The sequence below is a fragment of the Anopheles arabiensis genome, chromosome 2 (assembly GCF_016920715.1).
Source record: "Anopheles arabiensis isolate DONGOLA chromosome 2, AaraD3, whole genome shotgun sequence".
Lineage (NCBI taxonomy): Eukaryota > Metazoa > Arthropoda > Insecta > Diptera > Culicidae > Anopheles > Anopheles arabiensis.
The window spans coordinates 86276399-86298269 of NC_053517.1; the positions used below are offsets into that span (position 1 = coordinate 86276399).

Consider the following 21871-nt stretch of genomic DNA (forward strand, 5'->3'; position numbering starts at 1 on the left):
GCGGACCACCATCCCAAAAAGCTGACAGTGCGTGTTTAGCAACAAAATAGAGTGCCATTCTGCTTACTCACAAGTGTGGACTCTACCGCGAAGGTGTTTACGTTCATTATCATACCGTGCCACGGTCTGCATCTCGTGTACGAACAGCAGCAGAATTATCGATCGAATCCGGCCTGAGAAAGAAGCAAAAAAAATCAACCCTAGTCAACTCATCTCCATTGCGGACAACTGCAGTGGAAGCTGCCGAAAGGATTGGTTTGCCACACGGTCTGCGACTGAGCAGCTATCGATCGGAATTTGCGCTACCATAGTGTGTGGTGGTGATCTTGAAAAACCTTCTACCCCTTGCTTGCTGGTCGTGTCCCGCACTGAGAAATCACCTTGTGGCATCCGGTGGAAGCGGTTGCAATAAAGTTTAAACAAAAAAAGTAAGGCCGCGACAAGTGTGTGTGTGTGTGCGTTTGCAATAGAGAAACCCGTGATCCTTGGACGAGTCGCGATGAATATGCATGAATTGTATGAAATTATAGAAAAGTGTCACGACAAGTCATCCCAGAAGGAACAGGATGAGGTAAGTCGGCTGTGCGTCCGCCTTTGTGTCTTTGTGTGTTCTCCGTGTGGTTCTGGAATCGTCCTGCAAGCAAGCCTTGGATATGGGAGAAAGCAATAAAATCGATTCGTTTCTTTCCAGACGCTGCTGCAACCATTTTCGTACATCCAGCAAATTCCCGGAAAGCAGGTCCGGTCGAAGCTAGCGCTAGCGATAAACCATTGGCTACACATTCCGAACGACAAGCTGGCGGCGATAAGTGAGATTGTCCAAATGCTGCACAATTCCAGCTTGCTGTAAGTGACTCATTGCATTTCCACGCCCACTTGTTTCACCCTCCGCCGCCTGCTTCGATGGTTACCCGTCGGCAAATGTGTTTACGCCAACGGAAAGTGTGCTGTGCGACGAAAAGCAGCATGAATGTTGTTTGTTTATGTTGGCCGCCTCTCCCTTTTCCCATCCCAATTAACTGCCGCGCACTTAACAAACTGCCCGTGACTAATAAATGTTTTTTTTTCTCGGCTTTTCGTGCCTGCCCCGCCCTCACTTGCACGCTCCGTGATGTGTGATTCTCGATGTTCTATTTCCAGCATCGACGATATCGAAGACAATTCTATCCTTCGCAGAGGCATCCCGGTGGCGCACAAAATCTACGGCGTGGCGAGCACGATCAATGCGGCCAACTATGTGCTATTTTTAGCGCTGGAAAAGGTCCAGCAGCTTGGGCATCCGGATGCGACGCGGGTGTACACGGAGCAGCTGTTGGAGCTGCACCGTGGCCAGGGTATGGAGATCTACTGGCGCGACAACTACGCCTGCCCGACCGAGACGGAGTACAAGCAGATGACGATACGGAAAACGGGCGGCCTGTTCATGCTGGCGATCCGGCTGATGCAGCTGTTTAGCGAAAATCGCAAAGACTTCACCAAGCTGACCGCGATCCTGGGGCTGTACTTCCAGATACGGGACGACTACTGCAACCTGAGCATGAAGGAGTACTCGGAAAACAAGAGCTACTGCGAGGATCTGACCGAGGGCAAGTTTAGCTTCCCGGTCATACACGCGATACAGACGCAAAAGTACGACAAGCAGGTTCTACGTGAGTATTTGAGGCCTGTGCCTTGTGCGTGGAAACACTGTTTCTGGACCATTGCCAAATGGGCATGCGGGCATGTTCTTTGTCTTTTTGCGAGAGCGAATAATTTGATTTTCCCCTTACCCCCACACGCAGACATTCTACGCCAACGGACGCGCGATGTCGAGGTCAAGCGGTACTGCATAACGTTGCTGGAAAAGTTGGGCAGCTTTCAGTACACACGTGACGTGCTAGAGTCACTCGACAAGGAAGCACGAAAGGAGGTAAAGAAGAGGAAGGGGCACGTTCGCGCGATACGGTGCACTCGAAATTGTTTGCTCATTCTCGGTGTTTTGAATCAGCCACCCCCGAGCGCATGGCTAATGTTATTTTAAACTATCGATTCATTCGCAGGTGGAAAGTCTTGGACCGAATCCAATTATGGAAGCGTTGCTGAACGATTTGCTCAGCTGGAAGCAAGTTTCCGACGGTATGACGGTAGATGACGACACGACGCCACCGTAATCAGCTTATTACATTTAAGGGAGAAAAAATGCTAAGGAACTCTTTTAATAATGCCGAATTTTGCGAGGAAACCCGATTTCAAGTTAAAGGCGGCTTTAGATTTTTCGTGAAAGTGAAGGTGAAATTTCGGGTTTTTCTTTTTGCTATATTCAGGTTACACACCATTTGATATTGATAGGAATATGGCTTATCATATACCAAAAAAAGGATATAAATTAAATGCATTTCCTTGTGATTCTCCGCTGATCATTATTATCATTATCACCGTGAACAAAGCAGGAAATCATAAGGGAATGCATTTAATTTATTATGCCAATATATTTTGTTGTTTAAATAGTTGGAAAATAGAATGTCCTTTCTTTTGGTGTATGAAAAGCCGTATTCTGATTGATATTTATTGATAGATAGCAATAAAACCCGAAATGTCACTTTCAATTGCACTAAAGCTGTAACTCGGGCTTTAGAATGAAGCCAATTATTAGGCGTTTAATTTTAGGCATAGCGCGCTTTCCGGCTGACCAAAATGTGAGCGACAATAAGTATAATAATAGTGAAGGTGTTACTACGGACTCATAGATTATCTTCCAATGCGGTAAAACCACGGTAGTACAGCTAGCACAGCAGGTTTCTCACTTTATACGTGGCTGTTGGCATACTTTCTTAGTAAAACTTGCGCTGCAATCGTCTCTTTACACGTTTCAACTATTCCTGTAGCGGTTCTTTGCATGGTTAAAGAAAATTCGCTGTTAAAATAACATATGACTTACAATTGACAATATGAAAATAAGATTAAAAAACGGCTAGTACATGTAAAGCTTGAGCTAGCTAGACAAATCATGTAATATGCATGCCCACTATGTTACGTAGCATGGCCGTGGGGCTCGAGAAACTGTGCCAGCTATCTGAAATTAAGAGACAACTTCGCTAAAACATGTGTTCATGTCCCCGCTAACAGTAGCTATTCTATTTCAGCACCTTGCAGTCAGTGCTGCAAAATGTCATGAGAATCATGGGATATGAGAATCACCATCGAAAACAATGAACATATCCGTGGTTGAACATCAAGTTCAAGCCGAACGCTTGAGTCAAACTCGATACTCTGTCTGACAAGCTGAGCTTAATACCGGCGCAAGCCTAATCACGATTTTTTTTTCTGGCTGTGAACAGTGCTGCCAAATGCCACTTTTTCACCAACACTCATAACTAAAACGAAGCTCAAATCAGCTCACGCACACAACTGAGATGATCTCTGAGGTGAGACTCAAACAGTTGGTGCATCAATCATATGTTTGGTGACATTTTGTTTAGCACCCAACTCTTGGCCACTCACATGGTCATGACATTTTCTGTAGGTGATAGTCACAACAATTTTGGAATATACTTGGCGTATGGTCCCAAGCAACAAAATGAGCATGCTTTCTCACTCTGTCTGGTTTGATAGTCTGTCGGGCCACTATTGTGCTGATCACCGACAGAAAATGTCGCAACCAAGTGACTAACTAGGAGTTGGATGCAGAACATGTCACCAAGCATGTGATGGTCGCAACAACTGTTTGAGTTCCACCTCTGAGTAGCACAGTAGAACTCGTAACATGATTTTCTTTCCGGCGAAATTTTGGTATAGTCATAAGTGACATTTTGCAGCACTGATCACAGACATAAAAATCGTGACAAAATGCCTAACCAAGCGTTGGCTGCTAAAATGTCACAAATAATGTATTGGTCACACCAACTGTTTGAGTATCACCTCTGATCATCACAATTGAGTACGTGATGCTGACATGTCAGAATTTTCAGTCACAATTTTTATGACATTGACAGTAACATTTAGCAGCACTGGCTGCAGTATCTTGAGAGAATGTATTGCTAGTATTTTTAAGCTTTCCCTATCAATCTTTGCAAACACAATTGGTATATTAATGTAACAGGAAATACTTTTAATGGAAATGGCATTTACGTGTGTGAGAGGGTGAGAGAAACGAATTGCCAAAAGCTTCGCAACGGCCACAACGGCAGTGTTGTGGTACAATCCTACGAAACGTTCTCCAAGCATTGTATGCAATCAGTGTAATGCTATTATTTGCTTCTATTTAGTGTAAGCGCAGTGGCCATAGTGAAAGAATCGTATTTATTTAACATCTTTTAACTTTCGTTTTCAGTTTGTTATATATTTTGTACATATAGGATTATATTTCGCTCAAATGTTGTCCCGTCCAGGGGTGGCAAATGCGCAAAATGGAGATTATAAAGGTTAAGCAAGCCGTAGCCATTGGTTTCGGATCGGTAATTTCGTTTGCCACAAGTTATTAGGTGTAGCAGCGTTAAGATAGAATTTCACAAACATTGCTTTGATTCGGTTATGGTTTGTATTATATATTTAGTTCCTGCATGGGTCACGTTGTGTGGTTTTTTATTAGCACAATTAGCGTAGCAGGAAGGTACGGAAATGGAAAGCGTGGAAATACATCGGACTAGTTAGTCATATAAGGGATAATGGTGAACTGTAGAAAGATGAAGGGAAAGGCTTTTGAAAAACTTTGTGAGAATATTCTGCCATTGAAAACCAACCGTTTAATCCGTTAAAACCGTAATCACCTTCTGCAGTGTGTGATACTGCTGAGTAATTGACCATTCACTCCTATTATTGTTAATGCATTTTTATTGCTGCATCAGATCACTAAACATTATCTAATTAGAGGCCAACGAATCTTCCTTAGTATGGTAGGCATGGTAGGGGTAGTGGAGCAAAAGATCCGTCTGTTCTTTACTGTGCACCGTGTTAATTAGTTCGAACAAGTATAGATGAAGTAAAAAATGCACATACCAAGCCAACGAACATTGCTAAAACTCATTGCGAATCCTTCTGCCCTCTGTACTACCGGCTTTGCAAAAGAAATGGATAACACAGTGCTTTGCATGGCTTGAATTTTAAACTGTACCTCCCTTTACACGTATGAAAACTAGACGCAAGCGAAACTAGTCGCGTAACGTATTCAAAACAACGAAGATGTGATTGACAATAAGCTCCCCAGCGTCATCGTCGTGGGGTGAATGCAACGATAGGAATCAAATCTTTACTAACCACTATCATCCTCCAGTGTATTGCCATATCAAACCACAACACTCGTAACGTATAACACCGTACAAAATGGTGAGAAATTTATCATCCGTTTTTCGTACCCAATGCTACATGAGTTCCTAGCTCTACAACCAACTTACCGTTCGGCCTCTCTATCGTACAATTAAAATACAACATTAAATAATGCACTCATTCTTCCCTAACCGGGTGTCAGTTACGCTGTTTTTTGGTATTTTCATTCACATATGCCGTTGTTTCATTGCTTTTTTCGTTATCTTTTCTGTTGTCTATCTTTTGTTTGTTCTTGTTCTTACTTCTTTCTTTTGCCGTACTGCTTTGTCTGTTTTACCTTATCGTGTTTCTTATTTTATATATTATCGTGTATCATTTTCTACATTACTTCTCTCCTCATCCTTTATCGCTTGGGCTATAATTTTGAGTTACCGTTTCTTTTCCAACAATATTGCTTCTTTTAATAATCTTTTGAATTATTTTACTATTTTGTATAGCGTTTTGTTTACACTCGCATTCTACATACAGACTATCACGTTCTTTTCAAACCTGTCCCGAAGCGTTCCTTCTTGTTCGATCTGCCTTTTGACTAGCGTTCTCTTAATTTTGTGTTCCATTCTGTACCTTTTTCCCCGTTTCTGTAATAAATGAACCGGTTTTACAGTATTAAGATTCTCTTTTATAGAGTATTTTACCAGCAATTGGCCAGGAAATTTAAAGCATTAGGCAGAACATAGTAAGGTCACTTTTTAAAACCAACTTTAAGGAGAAAGGCGTAAAATATGGTGTACTTTTTCTAGTTCTAGTTCCGAGTGTTGGTCCGTAACATAATGTAGAACTGTTTCGATCGAGACTATTCAGACGTTTTGGCTAACCAGAGGCAATGAGAAAAAGTATAGAACGAAACGAATAAATGCAAAACATATCGCTTACTTCCCACTTCCAACTGTGTCCGATTTGTGGGATTTAATTAACCTCTTCTTCTTCGCCTCTCTTTTTCTAATCAACATCAAGAAACAGGAAAGAAACACGTCGTGCGTTCCGAAATCAGTTACTCGGTAATCATGTTCTGAAAGTCGTTCAGCGAACCGTACGTCTCCGGGTCTTCCTGCCGGTGAACGATCTGGGGCGGTCGCGGTAGTGCTAGCGGCACGGGCAACAGCTCCGGCATCACCGAATGATGCGTTATCAGTGCCCTCAGGGATGTAAACTCTTTCGTAAAACCCTGTAAAAAGAGAGAGCGAAAAACGCCATAAGTGACAAGAAGCGATAACACCGGAACCGGAGTAAGTCAGTCACAGTCTGATCGTACCTTAATTTTATAACCCCGTATCGTTCTTAGTATTAGATAGTGAGCCACTTTCGGGGCCGGCGGCGGTACACGTAGCGACAGCGCGAAGCAGCCCGGTTTGGTTGTGCTTTGGCGCACCAGGAATGCGCCCGGGTTTTGGCGCGAAAGCACCTCGAGCGAAATTTCGCGCGGTATGCCCGCCTGGAACCAGGGCGCCCCTTTCAGCTCGTGCTGTTCCTTCAGGCTGAGACTATCGTTGCGCAGCGGAACGGCCGGTGGGTAGAGCAGGGTGGTCGCCGTATGATTGTAGCGGGGGCCACCGGCATCGAACAGTATGCTGGTTCCCGCTGCACCCAGCGACGTTCCCGGCGTGAGCGGACTTCGCATTGTGCTGCTGCCAGCGGCCATCGTCGGAGTGGTGGTGTTGGTGGCCGATGTTGCCGAACCGGACAGTTTGTTGCTGTTGCTGCTGCAGGTAGTGAACACTGTCGTCGAGAGCGTTGTCTCGGCCGTGTCGGCACAGATGCCCTCGTTCACGTACCCGTCCGAGATCGTCTGGGAGGAGCTGGACGAGCTCGACGGCGAGGACGAACTGTGCACGAGCGGTCGGCTATCTTCGGCCGTCCTGAGGATACCCATCGTTAGTCGTTTCACCTGCAAATGAGAAGCGCATGGTTTAGTGAACCGTTTTTTTTTTTCGCGGACGCTAACCCTGCACACAGTACCAGCGGGGGCTTTTCGGTCAGCTTGCGGCAGGTGTTCAATTCCGTCGGTGAGTTTTCCTCCTCGGAGCTGTTGGCGGTGCGCGGCACATCCAGCAGGTTGTTGGTGGTGCGGTGGAAGAACACGGTCGTCCCTACGCTACCGCCCGTACCGCCCGGGCCGCTGCAGATGGTCGCTTTGGCCGTGCGGCTGGTTGGTGTGTGGCTGGTGGACAGAGGTGTCGCCGTGCCCATGCCCCCCATCAGCCGGGGCAGGTTGTTTGGTGTCGTTTCGATCTGGTTGCTATTGATGGCGGTGCAGTTCATATTTAGCGGGATGTCGTGCGGTTATGTCGAGCTCACATCACAAGCCGCCGTTCTGTGCTGGGTGTTTTCCGATGATGCAAGGTGCTTCACGAGCTGAAAAGAAAAGAAAAGAATAAACTATTATACTTTTTAGTTATTTTCCAGAATCAACTGGTCCCTAAGGAAGACATCTCTACTTTAGGTTTTGCTGCCTTCTGTGTAAGATAACGTTAGGGAAAAGATCTGTTTTGATCTCACACTCATTTTGACACAATGCAATATTATTAACATATTTTAACATTCTCTGTGACTCTTTGATATAGCTTAACCCTATCGAAAGATTAAACCGAAAAGAGACAAATTTTGGAACAGTTGAAGTTCTATTAGTTGATGATCCGGTCACTGATCCGGTAAAAACTTAAGACTAGAGATGTAACTCTTATTCAGAATCACAAATCTAAATGAATCTTCAACGAGAATCAATCAATCTTAATCTCAAATATCAATATTCAAGAATCTCCCACGATTCATGGATCTCTAATGATTCATCAATATGGAAAAAAAGAACCTTACAAGATTCATGAATGTCTAAAGTAACATAAAAGTCTAACGACATACTTGAAGATGTTCATTACATTGCATAGCGGTATGTATCGATTTTATCTCTTCATTTATTTGCTTGTTTCAATATGGTTTTATGCACTGATTGTAAATTCAAGCTCTTTTTCGTGTCTAGTTGAAACGAATCCTGAGATACGCATTAGATAATCATGGAGCTTTGAGATTTGTAAGAATCATCAAAGATTCATAAGTCATTCAGGGATTCAGAAATTTATCAATGGTAAGAATTAAACAAATTAGAGACTTATGAAATCTTCCGAGCTTCATAAACCTTTGGATATTCGATTTGTGATTAATTTGCTTGAGACGAATTAATTAACTCATCACTGAAACTGTACAAGTATGACTCATTACGAAATATTCTTGACGCACTTACGACTATTTCGACTTAAGACACTACTTAAGACTATTTCGGTCCATGTGGGCCAACCATATCATTTGCTAGACAACGAATGACCATATATAACATAAAATCGTGAAAGAGATTGGGAATATCGGATTGGTAAACGACACCATCAACCAGAGAGCAGAAAGACCAAGAACGAAAAGTCTACTAAGTAAGCAGTACATCACCATAAGTAATCCAGCTCCCGTTAAATTAGCTAATGAACTGCATTAACTCGAAAGTCATACTGAAATGAGCGTATCCCTCTATTGCAAAGTATTGCAAGCCCGTTGCCTTTACCCCCGCTCCAATTAATTAATTTAACTCAATTGGCTACCATTTCCCCTTCAGTAGCACCTATCGAAATGGCGTGTCACTACTCGTTTGCTGAAATGTGAAACCTTTCCCACCACCCATCACCACCTAATGGCCTTCAGTGTCAGGAGTCGCATTAGTGGTTACAACGTTTCCGACGTTTTCCCAACGCCAAAATAGAGGGGAAGCCCCCTTGCTCCTAGTTCCGTTTATGGTATTAGAGCATGTTCCAGACGGTGGTCATTCCGGGTACTGCTCCAATCAATCATCAATCATAATTATCGGCAGAAAAACCTGCAAGGCAAATACACACCATTCTCTGCTGTTTAGGAAACCGGTTGGAATATCCGGCTGTGCCATTTTGTGACATGGCCATGGTTAACATGTAAGCGTGGAAACGGATTCGTATTCGTACCCTGCCAAATGTGCAAATAGTTCATTAGAGGAGGAGCCGCTGACTGAATCACTTACCGAGTGAGCTAATAGAAATGACTTCAAACGACGAATCTCCTGCACCCTGCACGCTGCGGAAGGCCCACAGAAGGGCACTTACGTTAATTGGATTAATGCTTTCGCCCAACGGGAGCGCGCGAGGGAAAAGTTTTTTTTCGCGCAGAACTTCTCAAGCGGAAGCTTTCCGGTTGTTTGATTACATGTTTCAAGGATGCATTTAAGACATTGAGTAAATGCTCGTTGGAAATTCGTTATGGGGTTTTACATTGATTCAATGGTTATCAGGCTTGTAAAGCATGATTGTGCAAGCTTAATTGCATTTCATTCAACTGCAATTGCACACCCATAAATTTTCCCTATTTCAAGTTCACCGATCAAGGCACGGGGTGAAGTAAAATTGCAATCAAAAATCAATCAGCTCTCCACTACAAAGCGGAATCAGAATCGAATCCACGATAATGGTGTAAAGGGCCGTTTACCGTTTAACGTTCAAGCCTTTAGCTCCTTCTCCAGAAGCTAAATTTCGTGAATTTCCATATACACCATTGGAATGCATCAAGCAAAGAACGAACGTCTGTGTCAGACAACACGGTCGGGGCGCGCACAGCTTCAGACGGAGCCTGGTGGTGGTGGTGGACCCCCGACCAACCGGCCCAGACGCTAATGGTATTAATTTATTCGATCCCGAGGTGGCGAATACTGTCTAGATTTCATTACTTAGCGAAAGTGTTCGCATCGCGCTTGCGGTCGTACCGTCCATGACCATTACTGCACTGGCACGTGGACCGATCAACCGACGAGATGGATCACCGTGCGCTTACGGGATGTTTAAGATTTCCCTCTAATTAAAGCCATGCCGTGCTGTGCGAACGCTCAGTTGTAACCATTTTAGCAACAACTTTGGTCATGCGATTTGCTCCGAAAGCTTGGCAAAGCTTAAATTCTAATTTGCTGATTATTTGCCTAATTGATGATACATCCCTTTGGCCGTTGGGGTGTCTTTCTACCAGCTTTCTACCGCCAAATATTCTTGTCGCACTGGAATGTAACAAACAAATCCAGCCACTGGACACAAATTGAATCATGCACCTAATTGCGGTATTACCAAAACTTGTTAGCCCTCCACCAACAGCGAGGGCTGCTTAGTATACAGTGCAAAAGGGGACAAGCCTGCACAACCTTCTCCATATTTTAGTGCTGGAAAAAGGTGGGGGGGGATATGAAAAATCCTCCGCAAAAACTCTCTCTCGTAGACTCCCGTAGCTTTTGTAGCTTTCCAACAAGCAAAGAGCTCCTTGACCTTCCCAATGGTTGGAGCGAAACTAATTTAAAGTTTCTTCAGTTTTTGGAGTGTACATCCACGCTCCGCTTCTGGCTGGATGCTCCTTTGCCTCTTCTTCTCCTGCACAGTGAACTGGTACCATCGGTGCACTTGTTGTTGGGTTCTTCAGTATCCCCTTTAAACCCGACCTGTGAGTGAGTGAGCAGAATGCGGCAACAAAATTGCAAATTGCTGCAAAAGTTGCATTATGCTGAATGCACCGATGATTCAATTGGTAATTTCAAGTAACTCAGGGGCAGCGTTTTGAGCTGAGGGAAAGTACAGAACGGCTCTTTAGGAGATATCAAATTAATTTGATAATAAATTTCTTCTCCGCCAGCTTGCGTCCTCATCGCCTTACCTGGAGAGCGCTTTGTCAACGCAGTGCTCTCAAGGGCCGGAAGATGATTCTGCAGTACCCACTCAATCACGGGGCAGCTGTCCTGTTTCACTGCTAGCAAGCAAAGAAGAAGAATGTCTTCCTTTGCTCTGGGAAACATATTTGACACGTCCTGTGTTCTTTTACAAGAATGCTTGGGCAGCGGCTGCACCCGGCCGCACCCGGCAGAACCCAAACCACGGTAACCGATTACGTGCTCGTGTTCTGGCCTGCTTCGCTGCTGGCAAGATGCTACTAGCCGTTCAACATTTGTTCAACCATTTGTTTGTCTGTGACCTACTGGTCACTGCATACTTTTAGTAACATCCCATCGGAACCTAGTAAAATTCGGAAGGAAGACGGGTGGTTACAGGCTGACGTTCCTCGGTGCTGTTCTGTTTCATTCTTCCTATCTTATTCATCCTTTTTTTATTTTTTGGAGAGGCCAAGCTGATGTTCAACAGTACAACATGCTTTTCTCCGGAAACTCACCGGAACGGTTTGCAAGGATACCGTCCGCAGGAGTACGTACATCGAGCCGGGTTGAATAAGTTTTGCATAATAAATGCATGCCAAGTTGTATGTGTGTGTGTGTGTGGATGTGTTTCAGGGAAGCAAATTGAGGAAGGTTGCAGCCTTGCGAAACGGAATTTAATAAATATCTCTATTCGAAATTAAAATGTAATTGGAGTTCGATTATAAGTGACCTGGCGAGAACGATATGTTACTGTCGTAGATGACTCCATGGAAAGGTACGTCTTGAGCGAAACAAATGCTTAATACTTAAGCTTATTTAAACGCTTTTTAAAGTTGCAATTTTATTTAAATTGTTTCAAAACATGATTAAAAACTGCCAAATGCTTAAAGTGGTTAATATTGATCGGAATTTTACGCCTAAAAGTATGCAAATTTATGATTGAAAAAGATTTAAAGCATAATTTTGCATAACTGTAGGCGTTTAGCTGAGAGCAACGATGCGAGATGTACCGGTTTAATACGATGCTCTGAACAAACTTTCCACAGTTTCAATTTAAAATGTTCACTCATGTCAAAATCAAACTGTAAACATCGCGGCGTAATGAAATCGTTTAAATTGTATATTTGCTTTTTTCCTCTACGGTAAATTATATATTTCAATCACGAACTAAATTATTCCGCTGTAATTAATGTGGTTTACCATGAGCACAGATTAAACCGAGTGCATTCAAATGTACGTGATGCTCACTGTCGCGCACATTGTAACGCATGCCACGCCGGCACATTTCAGTGAACGAATTTACATCTAGAAACAACGGCCACGGCAGCAATCCTTTCCCTTCTCGCTGGTTAGACCCTCCAACGTACGCAGATGGCAAATACAATCGCATACGATGATATGTATATTTTTACACAAATATTACTCACAGACGAATTTGATTCCGAACTTATCCTCCCGATGCGGTGCCCCGTTTTTTGGAAAGGTAAACATGGAAACGCAACCGGTTAAACCTCCCGCCAGCCAGCCAGCCGCGTGCTCAGCGAAATTGATTGCAATCCGGTACGTGATTTATCTGCCGATAGGCCCGGGCCCCCACCCCACCAACGCATTGTTGTCGTTGCCTTATGGTTTGTTGCAAATATATCTTCTCTCGTCCTTTTTTTTCGCCAGTCTTCCCATCCCAATCCGTGCCCTTCAACCAGAACGCATCAATGAAAACATCAACCCTCAGAACGGCGTCCCCCATTACTCATGCTTTCCCTCATCACTTGAGCCAGCAGGCAGTGCGAGGTCTAAAGGGGGTGCATGGATAAGAAGATGGGTTCGGTGGGTGGGTCAATCGGTTGGAAAAACCAATTCACCAGAAACACATTCCACCGTGGCCCGGAATATCCATTCCACCCGTTAGCCATTATTGATTCAATTCAAATATTTTTATGCGTGCTTTCCCTTTGCGATTCCGTTGCATGCGCACACACACACACACAAACACCACGAATCATTTGGTATGTGCTGCTTGCTTCCTTCCTTCCACCTGACAACGATCACATAAGACTGCGTGCGTGCGTGCGTGCGTACACCGGTCGTGGTTTGTAATCGTTTACCGTGCGTTTGAACACGCGCAGGATCGAGGGTCGGTTCGACAGATAGCAACACGTGATAGAATCTGGACAGCAGGCACGTTCGTCCTGTTTGCTTAACGCCGGGTTCAAGCATCATCCGTTTGCCGCTGCCACCGCCTTCTCGTAGCTCGTTTGTTTTCTCACCTTCCTGTGTTCTGTTCCGATTCGTGCGGAAGATTGATTTGGGGGAGCTGGCGATGATGATGATAGTTAAAGGGGTTTCGTTTTCCAATTTCTACATCCGATTAATGGTGAAACGTGTTAGATAGAAGTTCACAAATGCTTTATTTCCAGTAATGGTAAAGGAATGTATTATATTTTGCTACACATGGATATAATCTATATCCCATTGATTCTAGTTTTCTACTTTGCGATGATCACTTCTACTTTAAGCCACTGCCATCTGTCCACAGTCTGTGTACTATCATGTGTCACCTGTGAGTTCGCACTCTAAGCCTCGCCTAGACTCTGTGGCAAGAACCAGCTGATGTTTGCACACCCCGTACCCATCAGCGAAACCTGTAGCGCACGTATTGGAATTAAAAGGACTTTCCAGCACAGCAATCCAACAACCTCTACCGGTCCTATCGAAACGCCCACCCACCGGGCAATGATTTATACCCAAATAAACACGTACCCAAACAGACGCGTAACGTGCGTGTATATTTGCCCTGTACCCGTTAGCCCCTCATTTCCCTGCCCTCCTACAGCTGCTAAGTACGCCAGTTGGTAGTGTATTTCGGTATTTTTTTGATCCTTCCTTGCCCATGTGCCATCCCCAACATCAGTGAGCCTAGCCGGTGGGAATCAATCTGTTAGCGTAACCCGCTAACCATCACCAACAAATACCGATACGGATATTCTCCACACACGCACAGTTCATTACCAAATCTGAAGGGGTGTGGGCAGCTTCGTGTTTAGAATTCAATGCCCTTTCCGGATCGATCTGCTCGGTCCGTCGGAGTTGGTTCGAGCCAACCAGAAGGTGACCAACCAACCTTCCAACGCACACGGATAGGCGTGTGAGAATGTGCTGTGCCGGTGTCGTTTCTGTATGCTGCTTTTCCCCCGAAAGCTCTACCGCTTCTTACTGGGGTACGAGCACCATTGTTTAGGTTTTTGGTGCGTCTTATTGCGCGTTAGTACACATTCCGGGGGTAGTTCCGGTTTGCTCAAGCCGTATGTGCGCGCGAGCACCGAGACTATAACGGCTAAAGTTTGCTTTTCTAGTGTTCGTTTTATCGTTTGTTTAGCTGGGAAACGGATTGTGTGCGTTGAACGCAAAGATTATTTTACACGTTTTTGTACCATGTTTTGTAGTTTTTTTGGGAAGTGTTTGCCTGGTGCAGTGAAATTATTAACTATTGTTACGCGCTTTTGGTGCTTTTTTTATGTTTGTTTATTATTCCCCACATACTGCTGCACGGGTATGGGCTAGGGCCGTGAGTCCATAAACGGGGAGAAATGGGAATAATTTTATCTGTCTCCTCTATTGTTTGGTTCATAACTCACATAAATGTACACTTGTTTATGTCTTTTTGTTTTTAACTAGTTTGAATTAGTAGTTTGCATCAAAACAATCCGTTTCTTTTCAATGATTAATTAATTTGAATAAACAAAAGCTATAGAGGTATAAATTTACCGAAAGTTTGTGAAGGAATTATATCATAAGTGATAACATAAGTAAAAACAAAAATAAGACAACATGAAAATATTTAGCTAAAATGTATTAAAATGATATGGAAGAAATAAGTGAACGAAGTAGGTAAAAATATACATCCAAAGGAATAAACAAGAGATATAAGTAAAACAAATTAACCACATATAAGCTAAAACAGAAACTATAAAGAAGACATAAATAATAGACAAGATATAAAAATCTAAAGATCCAAAAGAAAAAAATATAAGCGAAAATAAGACACCATGAAAACAAATAAAACAAAACATGAAACGAAAGAAAAGAAATAAATAACACTAAATACAACATAGGATTCAAAAACCATTAGGAACATTCGCCTCATTGTAATTAAAATTCATAAAATTAATTGAAAAAAATACGCCACGAAACGACAGCTTTCCCAAAACATTCTACAAATGTCCAGCATTAACCATCGTCCAGCTTAAAATCCAATCACCATTCAAACCCAAACGCTACCCACTTGTGCTGACAGTTTAATTTTACACATTCCACGCGAGACGGCACCGACCTATTTCCACACCCGCACCACAAACCACACCGCAAATATCCCGTTTGCCCCCGTGCATTCACAAACACAATCTCGAGCTAGGGCGCTAGTGGCAGATCCTGCAAGTGCAAGTGCAATAAATGACCTGTCGGTGTGAGCCGGTGAATGACGATGCCCGAAATCACTCAACGGGCTGGGTGGTGGGTGAGTTTTGCGTTTCTAATGCATTGCTGCTAGTGTAAAAGGGTTTGAAATCGAAACATCGAAACATCGAAAACTACAGCATAACTAACACCCGCTCACGTGATGCCCTCCAGGGCTCTAGGGAGTGGTTTGTGTGTTGTGGTCTAGGAGCTGGAGGCGAACGTTTCAAAAGCAGCTGCTAACATCAACCAACCCCAAACAATAACATGGCCTTTGGTGTGGGGAGACGTTGTTTTTTTTCTCAAAGCCGAAGAAAAACCAAAAATAACACAGAAATACACGAACACCAATCGAACTGGAAACAGATGCCCAAACATGGAGTGTGTGTGTGTGTGTGTGTGTATGCTCCTGCCCTGGCTGCATTTATGAGAAATTGTTGAATGCAAGTGTTGCCACGCTCTCTGTGCAGAGTTAGAGTACCACCCGCCGCACTGATGACGGTCCTGGTTGCGGTTCATATTGATCCCCTGGTCGGAGGGGGGGAGCTAAACCATTCTATTCAAAACAGCCACCCAAATTGCCACCACAAAAAAGCCACGGATTCGGCATCGGGATGAAAATCAAACTACCTCCCGAAGCAGGGTGCCGGGTTGAAGTCGACCAAAAAACAATTCCAAACAAAACCATTGCCCCAAAATTGACTTTCTGTTCGGTGCTTTCGCTACTAGTCGTTATCACACCATACACCAATGCTCGATACTGTTTGCATTGCAGCAAACTGCAACTGCAGCAATGAATCTGCTGAAAAGCGGTGCACAAAATGAAGTTGCCAATGGAGAGCAAACAAGGTGAAACAAAAAACAACCTTCAGCTTTTAAATGCAGTTTGATTTTTTTTTTGGGCCAAAAGCTCGATTGAGATTGGTAAAGTTTTCCGAACACAAAAAAAGTTCCCCTCAAGGGCTCATGAATCGATTGCTCGGTTTGGGTAAGAGTGTTGAGGGAGTGCTCATGCTTAGAATTGCTTCCGGTATGAATCGACCCAACCACTATCTGTTGCTTTTGTGCTTCATTTTGATGGCAGCCAGTGAGAGCAGAGCCCCATTATGGTTTGTGGTGTGTCCAATTGTGTGTCTAATTCTTGAGACTTATAAAGGTTTCGGACAACCTTTCCAACATATGAAACATATGAAATGAGTGGAAAATCATGTGCAAAATATTACCTTTCAAAGCAGCAATCTGCAAACGATCGAAACAAATGCTGTGGTGACATGATATGTGGCCGGTGTGTTGTTCGGTTGTTGGGGCTCACCTTGTTTCCCTTTTCGCCCAATGCTCGCGCCATGCCATCCGCATTAGGTTGCATTCAAGCGTTCAAGCGAACCTACCATCCACTCCTGCCAATGGGGGAAGGTGTATGTGTGTGTGCAGATTACACTCCAAGCGCTGGCACCTTAAGGCGAGACTAATGCGCTCAGCAGAATAAGGTATTTTGCATGCCTCAAATGCCAGCCAACACGCGCGACAGGCGTCGAGCTAAGCGCTTTAAAGGCTCAACACACAGCTGGATTCCAGGGAAACAAACCACCACAAACAGGCGCGAGATGGCGCGTGTGCCCTCAGAAAGGGCAGAGCCGGTTATAAGGTGTGCAGCCAAATAGAACTAGCGTGTTAAAGCCAGTTAGTGTAAGGGGTCACTAGAATATGGACACCATGCTGGCATGCCATCTTTGACGGGTTGCGGTCACCATCGTGTGGTGGTGGTAGTTAAGGGTTTATTTCTGCAAAATAGAGCCAAATTGTGATGTTTAAAATAAGTTTACATAGCAATATTCATTCATATTCTATCAAAGATTCAATTTAATTACATGGTACTTGTGACCCTAATAGAATGAAACTAGAATAAATTGATGTATGCATTGCGATTTTATTAGAGTGATTATGATAAGGCAGATCAAGATCGGAAAGCGGTTTTAGTGCCATATAAAATGATGATATGCTGATCCGAATGGCGGAAAATTGGAAAAAAGCTCACTCAAGATTCAAAACAGCAGACTTTTTGAAGCTACTCATTGCCCGTTTAATCGGCTGGCGCCATCTATCAAGGAGTGGTTGTATAAACTACTAACATACAAACTCGTAGGACAGTTTTGTATGCCTTTGCAATTTTTTTCCATTTTTATCCCTTTCTACGGCTCAAGATTGTCTCTTTCGTGCAATCAAAGAATAGATTTATGTTTTTGCTCAATTATATTCTCGATTTTCTAAACAACCGATTCGACCTTTGCCACAAATAGCCGCCGTACCTGTGCTCGAGCCACACCCACAGCAGCTCCGCCACAAAACCAACCGTGCTCAGCACCCAACCGACCACGATCAACACCCAGACGCAGACGAGATCCTCGAAATGGAACACGACCTCCTCCAGGCGACTGCCAAGCGATCGCATCTCCCGCACAAGCTTGCGGTTCATGTACTCCAGCCGGTACATCCAGATGCCGCTCTGAAAGTATCGCTCGTAGTACTCCGCTAACGTATCATAGAACGGCGAGTGTGTCGCTAGCTGCAGTGTTCGCAGCTGCTCCGAGACCATATCGCGCAGAACGTACTGCTGAAAGCCGTGTATGTTGCGCCCAATGGTCGTTTGCAGGTAGGCCAGGTAGCAGTACGTCATCGTGCAGTATTCGTTGAACAGCAGTGGGCCGCGCTCGCGGTACAGTGCATCCGCGCGACGTCTGCTTACCAGCTTGCCGGGCAGCGATTCTGCCAGCAGTGAGACCCGTACGCCCGGGATAGCAACTTTAAAATCCGACTCGATCAGCTCGCGCACCGATTCTGGCCGATCGAAGTACTTCGAGTCGGACATTAGCGAGACGATCTTGGCGTTGTACGCCTCGGACAGAAAGAAGATCAGGACGGCCGCGGAAAAGGACACGATGCGTGTTGGGAATGGTTGCCGGTGAGAGGCGCCGGCAGTGAAGAAGATCTGCTCCAGCAGGTTCCGCTCGAACAGGGCGGGAAACAGGTGGCCCAGCAACCGGCAGCCGACGATCAAGGCGCCCAGCACGACCCAAATCCCGAACGAGAACGGTTTCAGCAGATGGCGTAGGAAGTCCCGCTCGGTGTGGAAGGGACACAGTACACAGTAGCCACCGCGCTCCTTCAGCGACACGTCGTGCATGTAGTGCGCTCTGAAGCTGGTGTAGGCAAAGGTCAGATCGAACTCGGTCCGCCCGGGCAGCGGTGGGGTGCGTTCGCTCCGTACCATGCGCACCGTACCGTTGAGCTTGCGCACGATCAGATTGTGCAGCAATTCCATCAGCAGACCGGCGGTATGGTTACCCGTAACTTCGAAGATGTACGGGAACTCGTACAGCCCAAAGGCGAGCAGCTCGTACCCGTGGATGTTGGCCAGCTTGTTGGGATAGTAGCGGGCGGTGCTGGAGCGGTTGTGATCGCGCCCATCGAACAGGTGCCACTCGTTCGTAAATGGATTCACTGTGTACAGCTCCTGGGCGATGGGTCTGGCGGAGTTTGGCTCGGGAGGCTCGAGCGGTATTGCGACATAGTTAAGTACTCCGTGGCGGTGGAAAAAGCTTGTAAGCTCGGTTCGGTTACAGGCCGTATCTACAATGACGATGAATTTGGCCGATTTTCTGTAGCATTCGTGGGTATCCAAACGGTGTGTGGCGAGTGTGGTCGGGAACTGAAAGTTACAGTCAAATGTCACGTACATCAAAAGCCCAATCAATCGTTGCGAAATAGACATGATCAATCAAATAATAATGAACTGATTGTACCTTAGCCCCATGCCCAGTCGCATCCATCAGCACTAGCGTTGCATCTCTTACACCGTACATTAACACTGGCCGAGTTTGCCGTGCAATTGTGATGGGATAGTTCGATCCTAATCCTTGCAATATTGATCCTATCGTGTGATCCAAGGTCGTCTGTTCTCGGTAAGCACGAAGCTGCACAAAACATACCTCAAGCCCTTCTGAACGAATGGTGTGTTCTTGTTGAGCGATATTTAAAACGACGCTTACAATATCAACGCACTGAAAAGGATCTAGTAAGACCAACAGAAACCACAGCAGATGTATGATCATGGTTGACAATCTTTTTTTACAATATCTAACCCATGTTGTCAGTTACACAAAGCCATACAATAGGGTTTCCTTATTGCTAGGCGAAGCTATTGCATTTGTTTTCTTTCACCAATCAGTATGAATATTTAACAACGTTTCATTTCCTAAAAGCACCATTAAATCTACACCTACCATTTCACCTGCCAGTGTGAAAAGCTCTTCAATAGTGTCCTTTTCGTCAGTCACAAAATGAAACTCATCCACATCAAACCAGTTGCAGTTTATTTACAAACCCTACTTCTCCTCAATGTCCTTTTCGGTGTTACACAATCGTCCCTGCTAGAGATGGTGCATGCAGTAGCAGCGTACGACAACTCTACCGACACGACCGGCACAAGCATTTGCATTTTTACCACCACCAACTCTTCGCTCGATAAGATCTCACCTCTGTTGCTTCCTTCTCTACTTCAACTGTATCCAACGACCTTTGTGACGATGAAGTCGTACGTTGATATGGAGATCCGAAAGCTGGCCACGATGGTGCTACTCGACTTAACGGCTTATCACTACGAGGTATGCTGGGTATTAGGGTGAAATCTTTCAAAAAATTAGTGACTGATTTTTTCGTACACCAGTTTCCTTTCAAATTTATTCAGCAACGATTGAATCATCATCCCTGCTACAAGAAATCGGCCAAATTTGTAATTCTGATGGGTGGCACCAGCTTCGATCAAAAGGAAACGGCATTGAAGTATTTGCAGAAGTATGCAATTCTTAACTTTGTGCTTGTTTCCGTCACAAATTCGTCCGAGTCCGTCTCAGTGTATACTTGGAATCAGTACACTGGGCAGGAGAACTACTTCCGTTCAACCGATCGTCCGGTGCATCGCTTTTTCCCAGACAAACTGCGCGATCTGAATGGTTATCGATTTACGATGTACGGTGTCACCAACTATCCATACTTGTTGTACGGTTCCGAAGGGGAAGCATACGGTCTGGTACCAAACTTTGTGAACATTGTAATCCGGAAGCGTTGCAATGGTACGGCCTACCATAGCGATAATACCAAACTGCGCAACGTAATGGATGCGAATTTTAACCTCCAGGACGAACGGTTCAGCTTCCAAAACACTTTCTTCTTTTGGGAGGAAACGGGAATTTATCTTGTCTGTCCCGTGCGTTCCGCGCGTGACTTTCTCCGGCATCTTCTGAAACCGTTTTCGCTTGGAATATGGCTCATTTTGGGTGGATTGTTCGCGCTGTGCCGAGTGGCAGAGATACTGTTCCCGAACATCTACCGGTACGATCTGATCGCCATAACGTTCTTCGGCGGTGGTGGCGTTGAGTACCGGCAACCTTTTGCCTTCCGTATCGTCACGCTGACCCTTGCTGTGCTGATGTTCTTCCTTTCCGAGGCATATAATACAAAAATTATCTCACTGATGTCATTCGCAAAGTTTACTGAGCAGCCGCAAACACTTGATGCGATACAGCAGTCGGATTTGCGTATCATGTCCAGCCGCGGAGGGGTTGAATTTTTTAGCACGCTTAAGAACAACTTCTTGTCTTTTCCGGCTACAATGCGCGTTCAAAAACGATATGGTCAACGGGTGTACGAGCATTACTGCGCCATGATGTACAAGGGCAACGCTTGGGTCGCGGTAGCATCGGAGCTGCTGGACTTGAAAGAATCGCTTTACATGATACCAGAGCCATTGATGATCGATAAGATGCTCATCCAGCTCATGCAACACTCACCGTTCTTTGATCTGTTCGAGCGAATGTTTGGCCTGGTTAATGAGTGTGGTGTGTGGGCCTACATGTTAAACCAGTCAAATGTAATGCTTTATCGCAGCATGCTGCTTGACACGCTCGAAACAATGCTGCAGGAGGTGATTTTCTTTTTCGATGATTTATCCTGCGTCTGGATATTGATCATGGTTGGGTGGTTATTCAGTACGGTTTGTTTTGTGAGTGAAATTGCACTCGAAAAATGGAGGGAACGGAGAAGGCGACGTGTGGTCAAAAAGTTTCAAATTGTACGAAAGTATCGTTTAGTGAGGGCATGGTTTAATGTGAAGTGAACATATGGGAGAACATGAATAATTCCCTTCATTGAAGTCAACAAATTCATTATTCATTTCGATCGAGAAAGCGTGCATCAGGGTAACTTGATTATTCGGAAAGTTCAGATCAGATTCAAAAAATTAGTAATGCACCATCACGTAATGCTGGAGCAAAACATTCGGTCTACTATTAGATTTCAACAGTATTTCACACGCATTCATGAAGATATCACCAACAGATCTTACTGTTTAACAGGAAAATGTTACAGAAGATA

General features: G+C 44.6%; 2 protein-coding genes across 4 annotated transcripts in view; one reads left to right on the top strand and one right to left on the bottom strand.

The window, feature by feature from the left end:
- The first annotated feature begins 43 nt into the window (after positions 1–43).
- LOC120908754 (geranylgeranyl pyrophosphate synthase) lies at positions 44–2964 on the top strand. The gene is made up of 5 exons (XM_040320087.1): positions 44–571; positions 692–846; positions 1141–1649; positions 1782–1909; positions 2040–2964. Exons 1-5 carry the CDS (start codon positions 500–502, stop codon positions 2148–2150), a joined length of 975 nt encoding a protein of 324 aa, XP_040176021.1. The 5' UTR covers positions 44–499; the 3' UTR covers positions 2151–2964.
- A 1538-nt stretch (positions 2965–4502) lies between these two features.
- LOC120908753 (tensin-4-like) overlaps positions 4503–21871 on the bottom strand; it is a 64593-nt gene continuing 47224 nt past the window's right edge. For 2 of the 3 annotated variants that reach the window (XM_040320084.1, XM_040320083.1), the window contains exons 4-6: positions 7258–7653; positions 6554–7186; positions 4503–6466 (exon numbers count right to left, since the gene is read on the bottom strand). In XM_040320084.1, the coding sequence (XP_040176018.1) occupies positions 6293–6466; positions 6554–7186; positions 7258–7560 (1110 nt within the window). In that variant the 5' untranslated portion in view covers positions 7561–7653 and the 3' untranslated portion in view covers positions 4503–6292. Of the gene's footprint in view, positions 6467–6553; positions 7187–7257; positions 7654–16665; positions 17158–21871 lie in introns of those variants that run through there. The other variant, XM_040320085.1, reaches the window with a different exon arrangement.

Bases quoted from the DNA above. Each gene is read 5' to 3' on its own strand.
- LOC120908754 (XM_040320087.1), top strand. From the start codon at position 500: ATGAATATGCATGAATTGTATGAAATTATAGAAAAGTGTCACGACAAG. The intron at 572-691 runs GTAAGTCGGCTG...GTTTCTTTCCAG, and splicing joins CCCAGAAGGAACAGGATGAG to ACGCTGCTGCAACCATTTTC. The intron at 1,910-2,039 runs GTAAAGAAGAGG...ATTCATTCGCAG, and splicing joins ACAAGGAAGCACGAAAGGAG to GTGGAAAGTCTTGGACCGAA.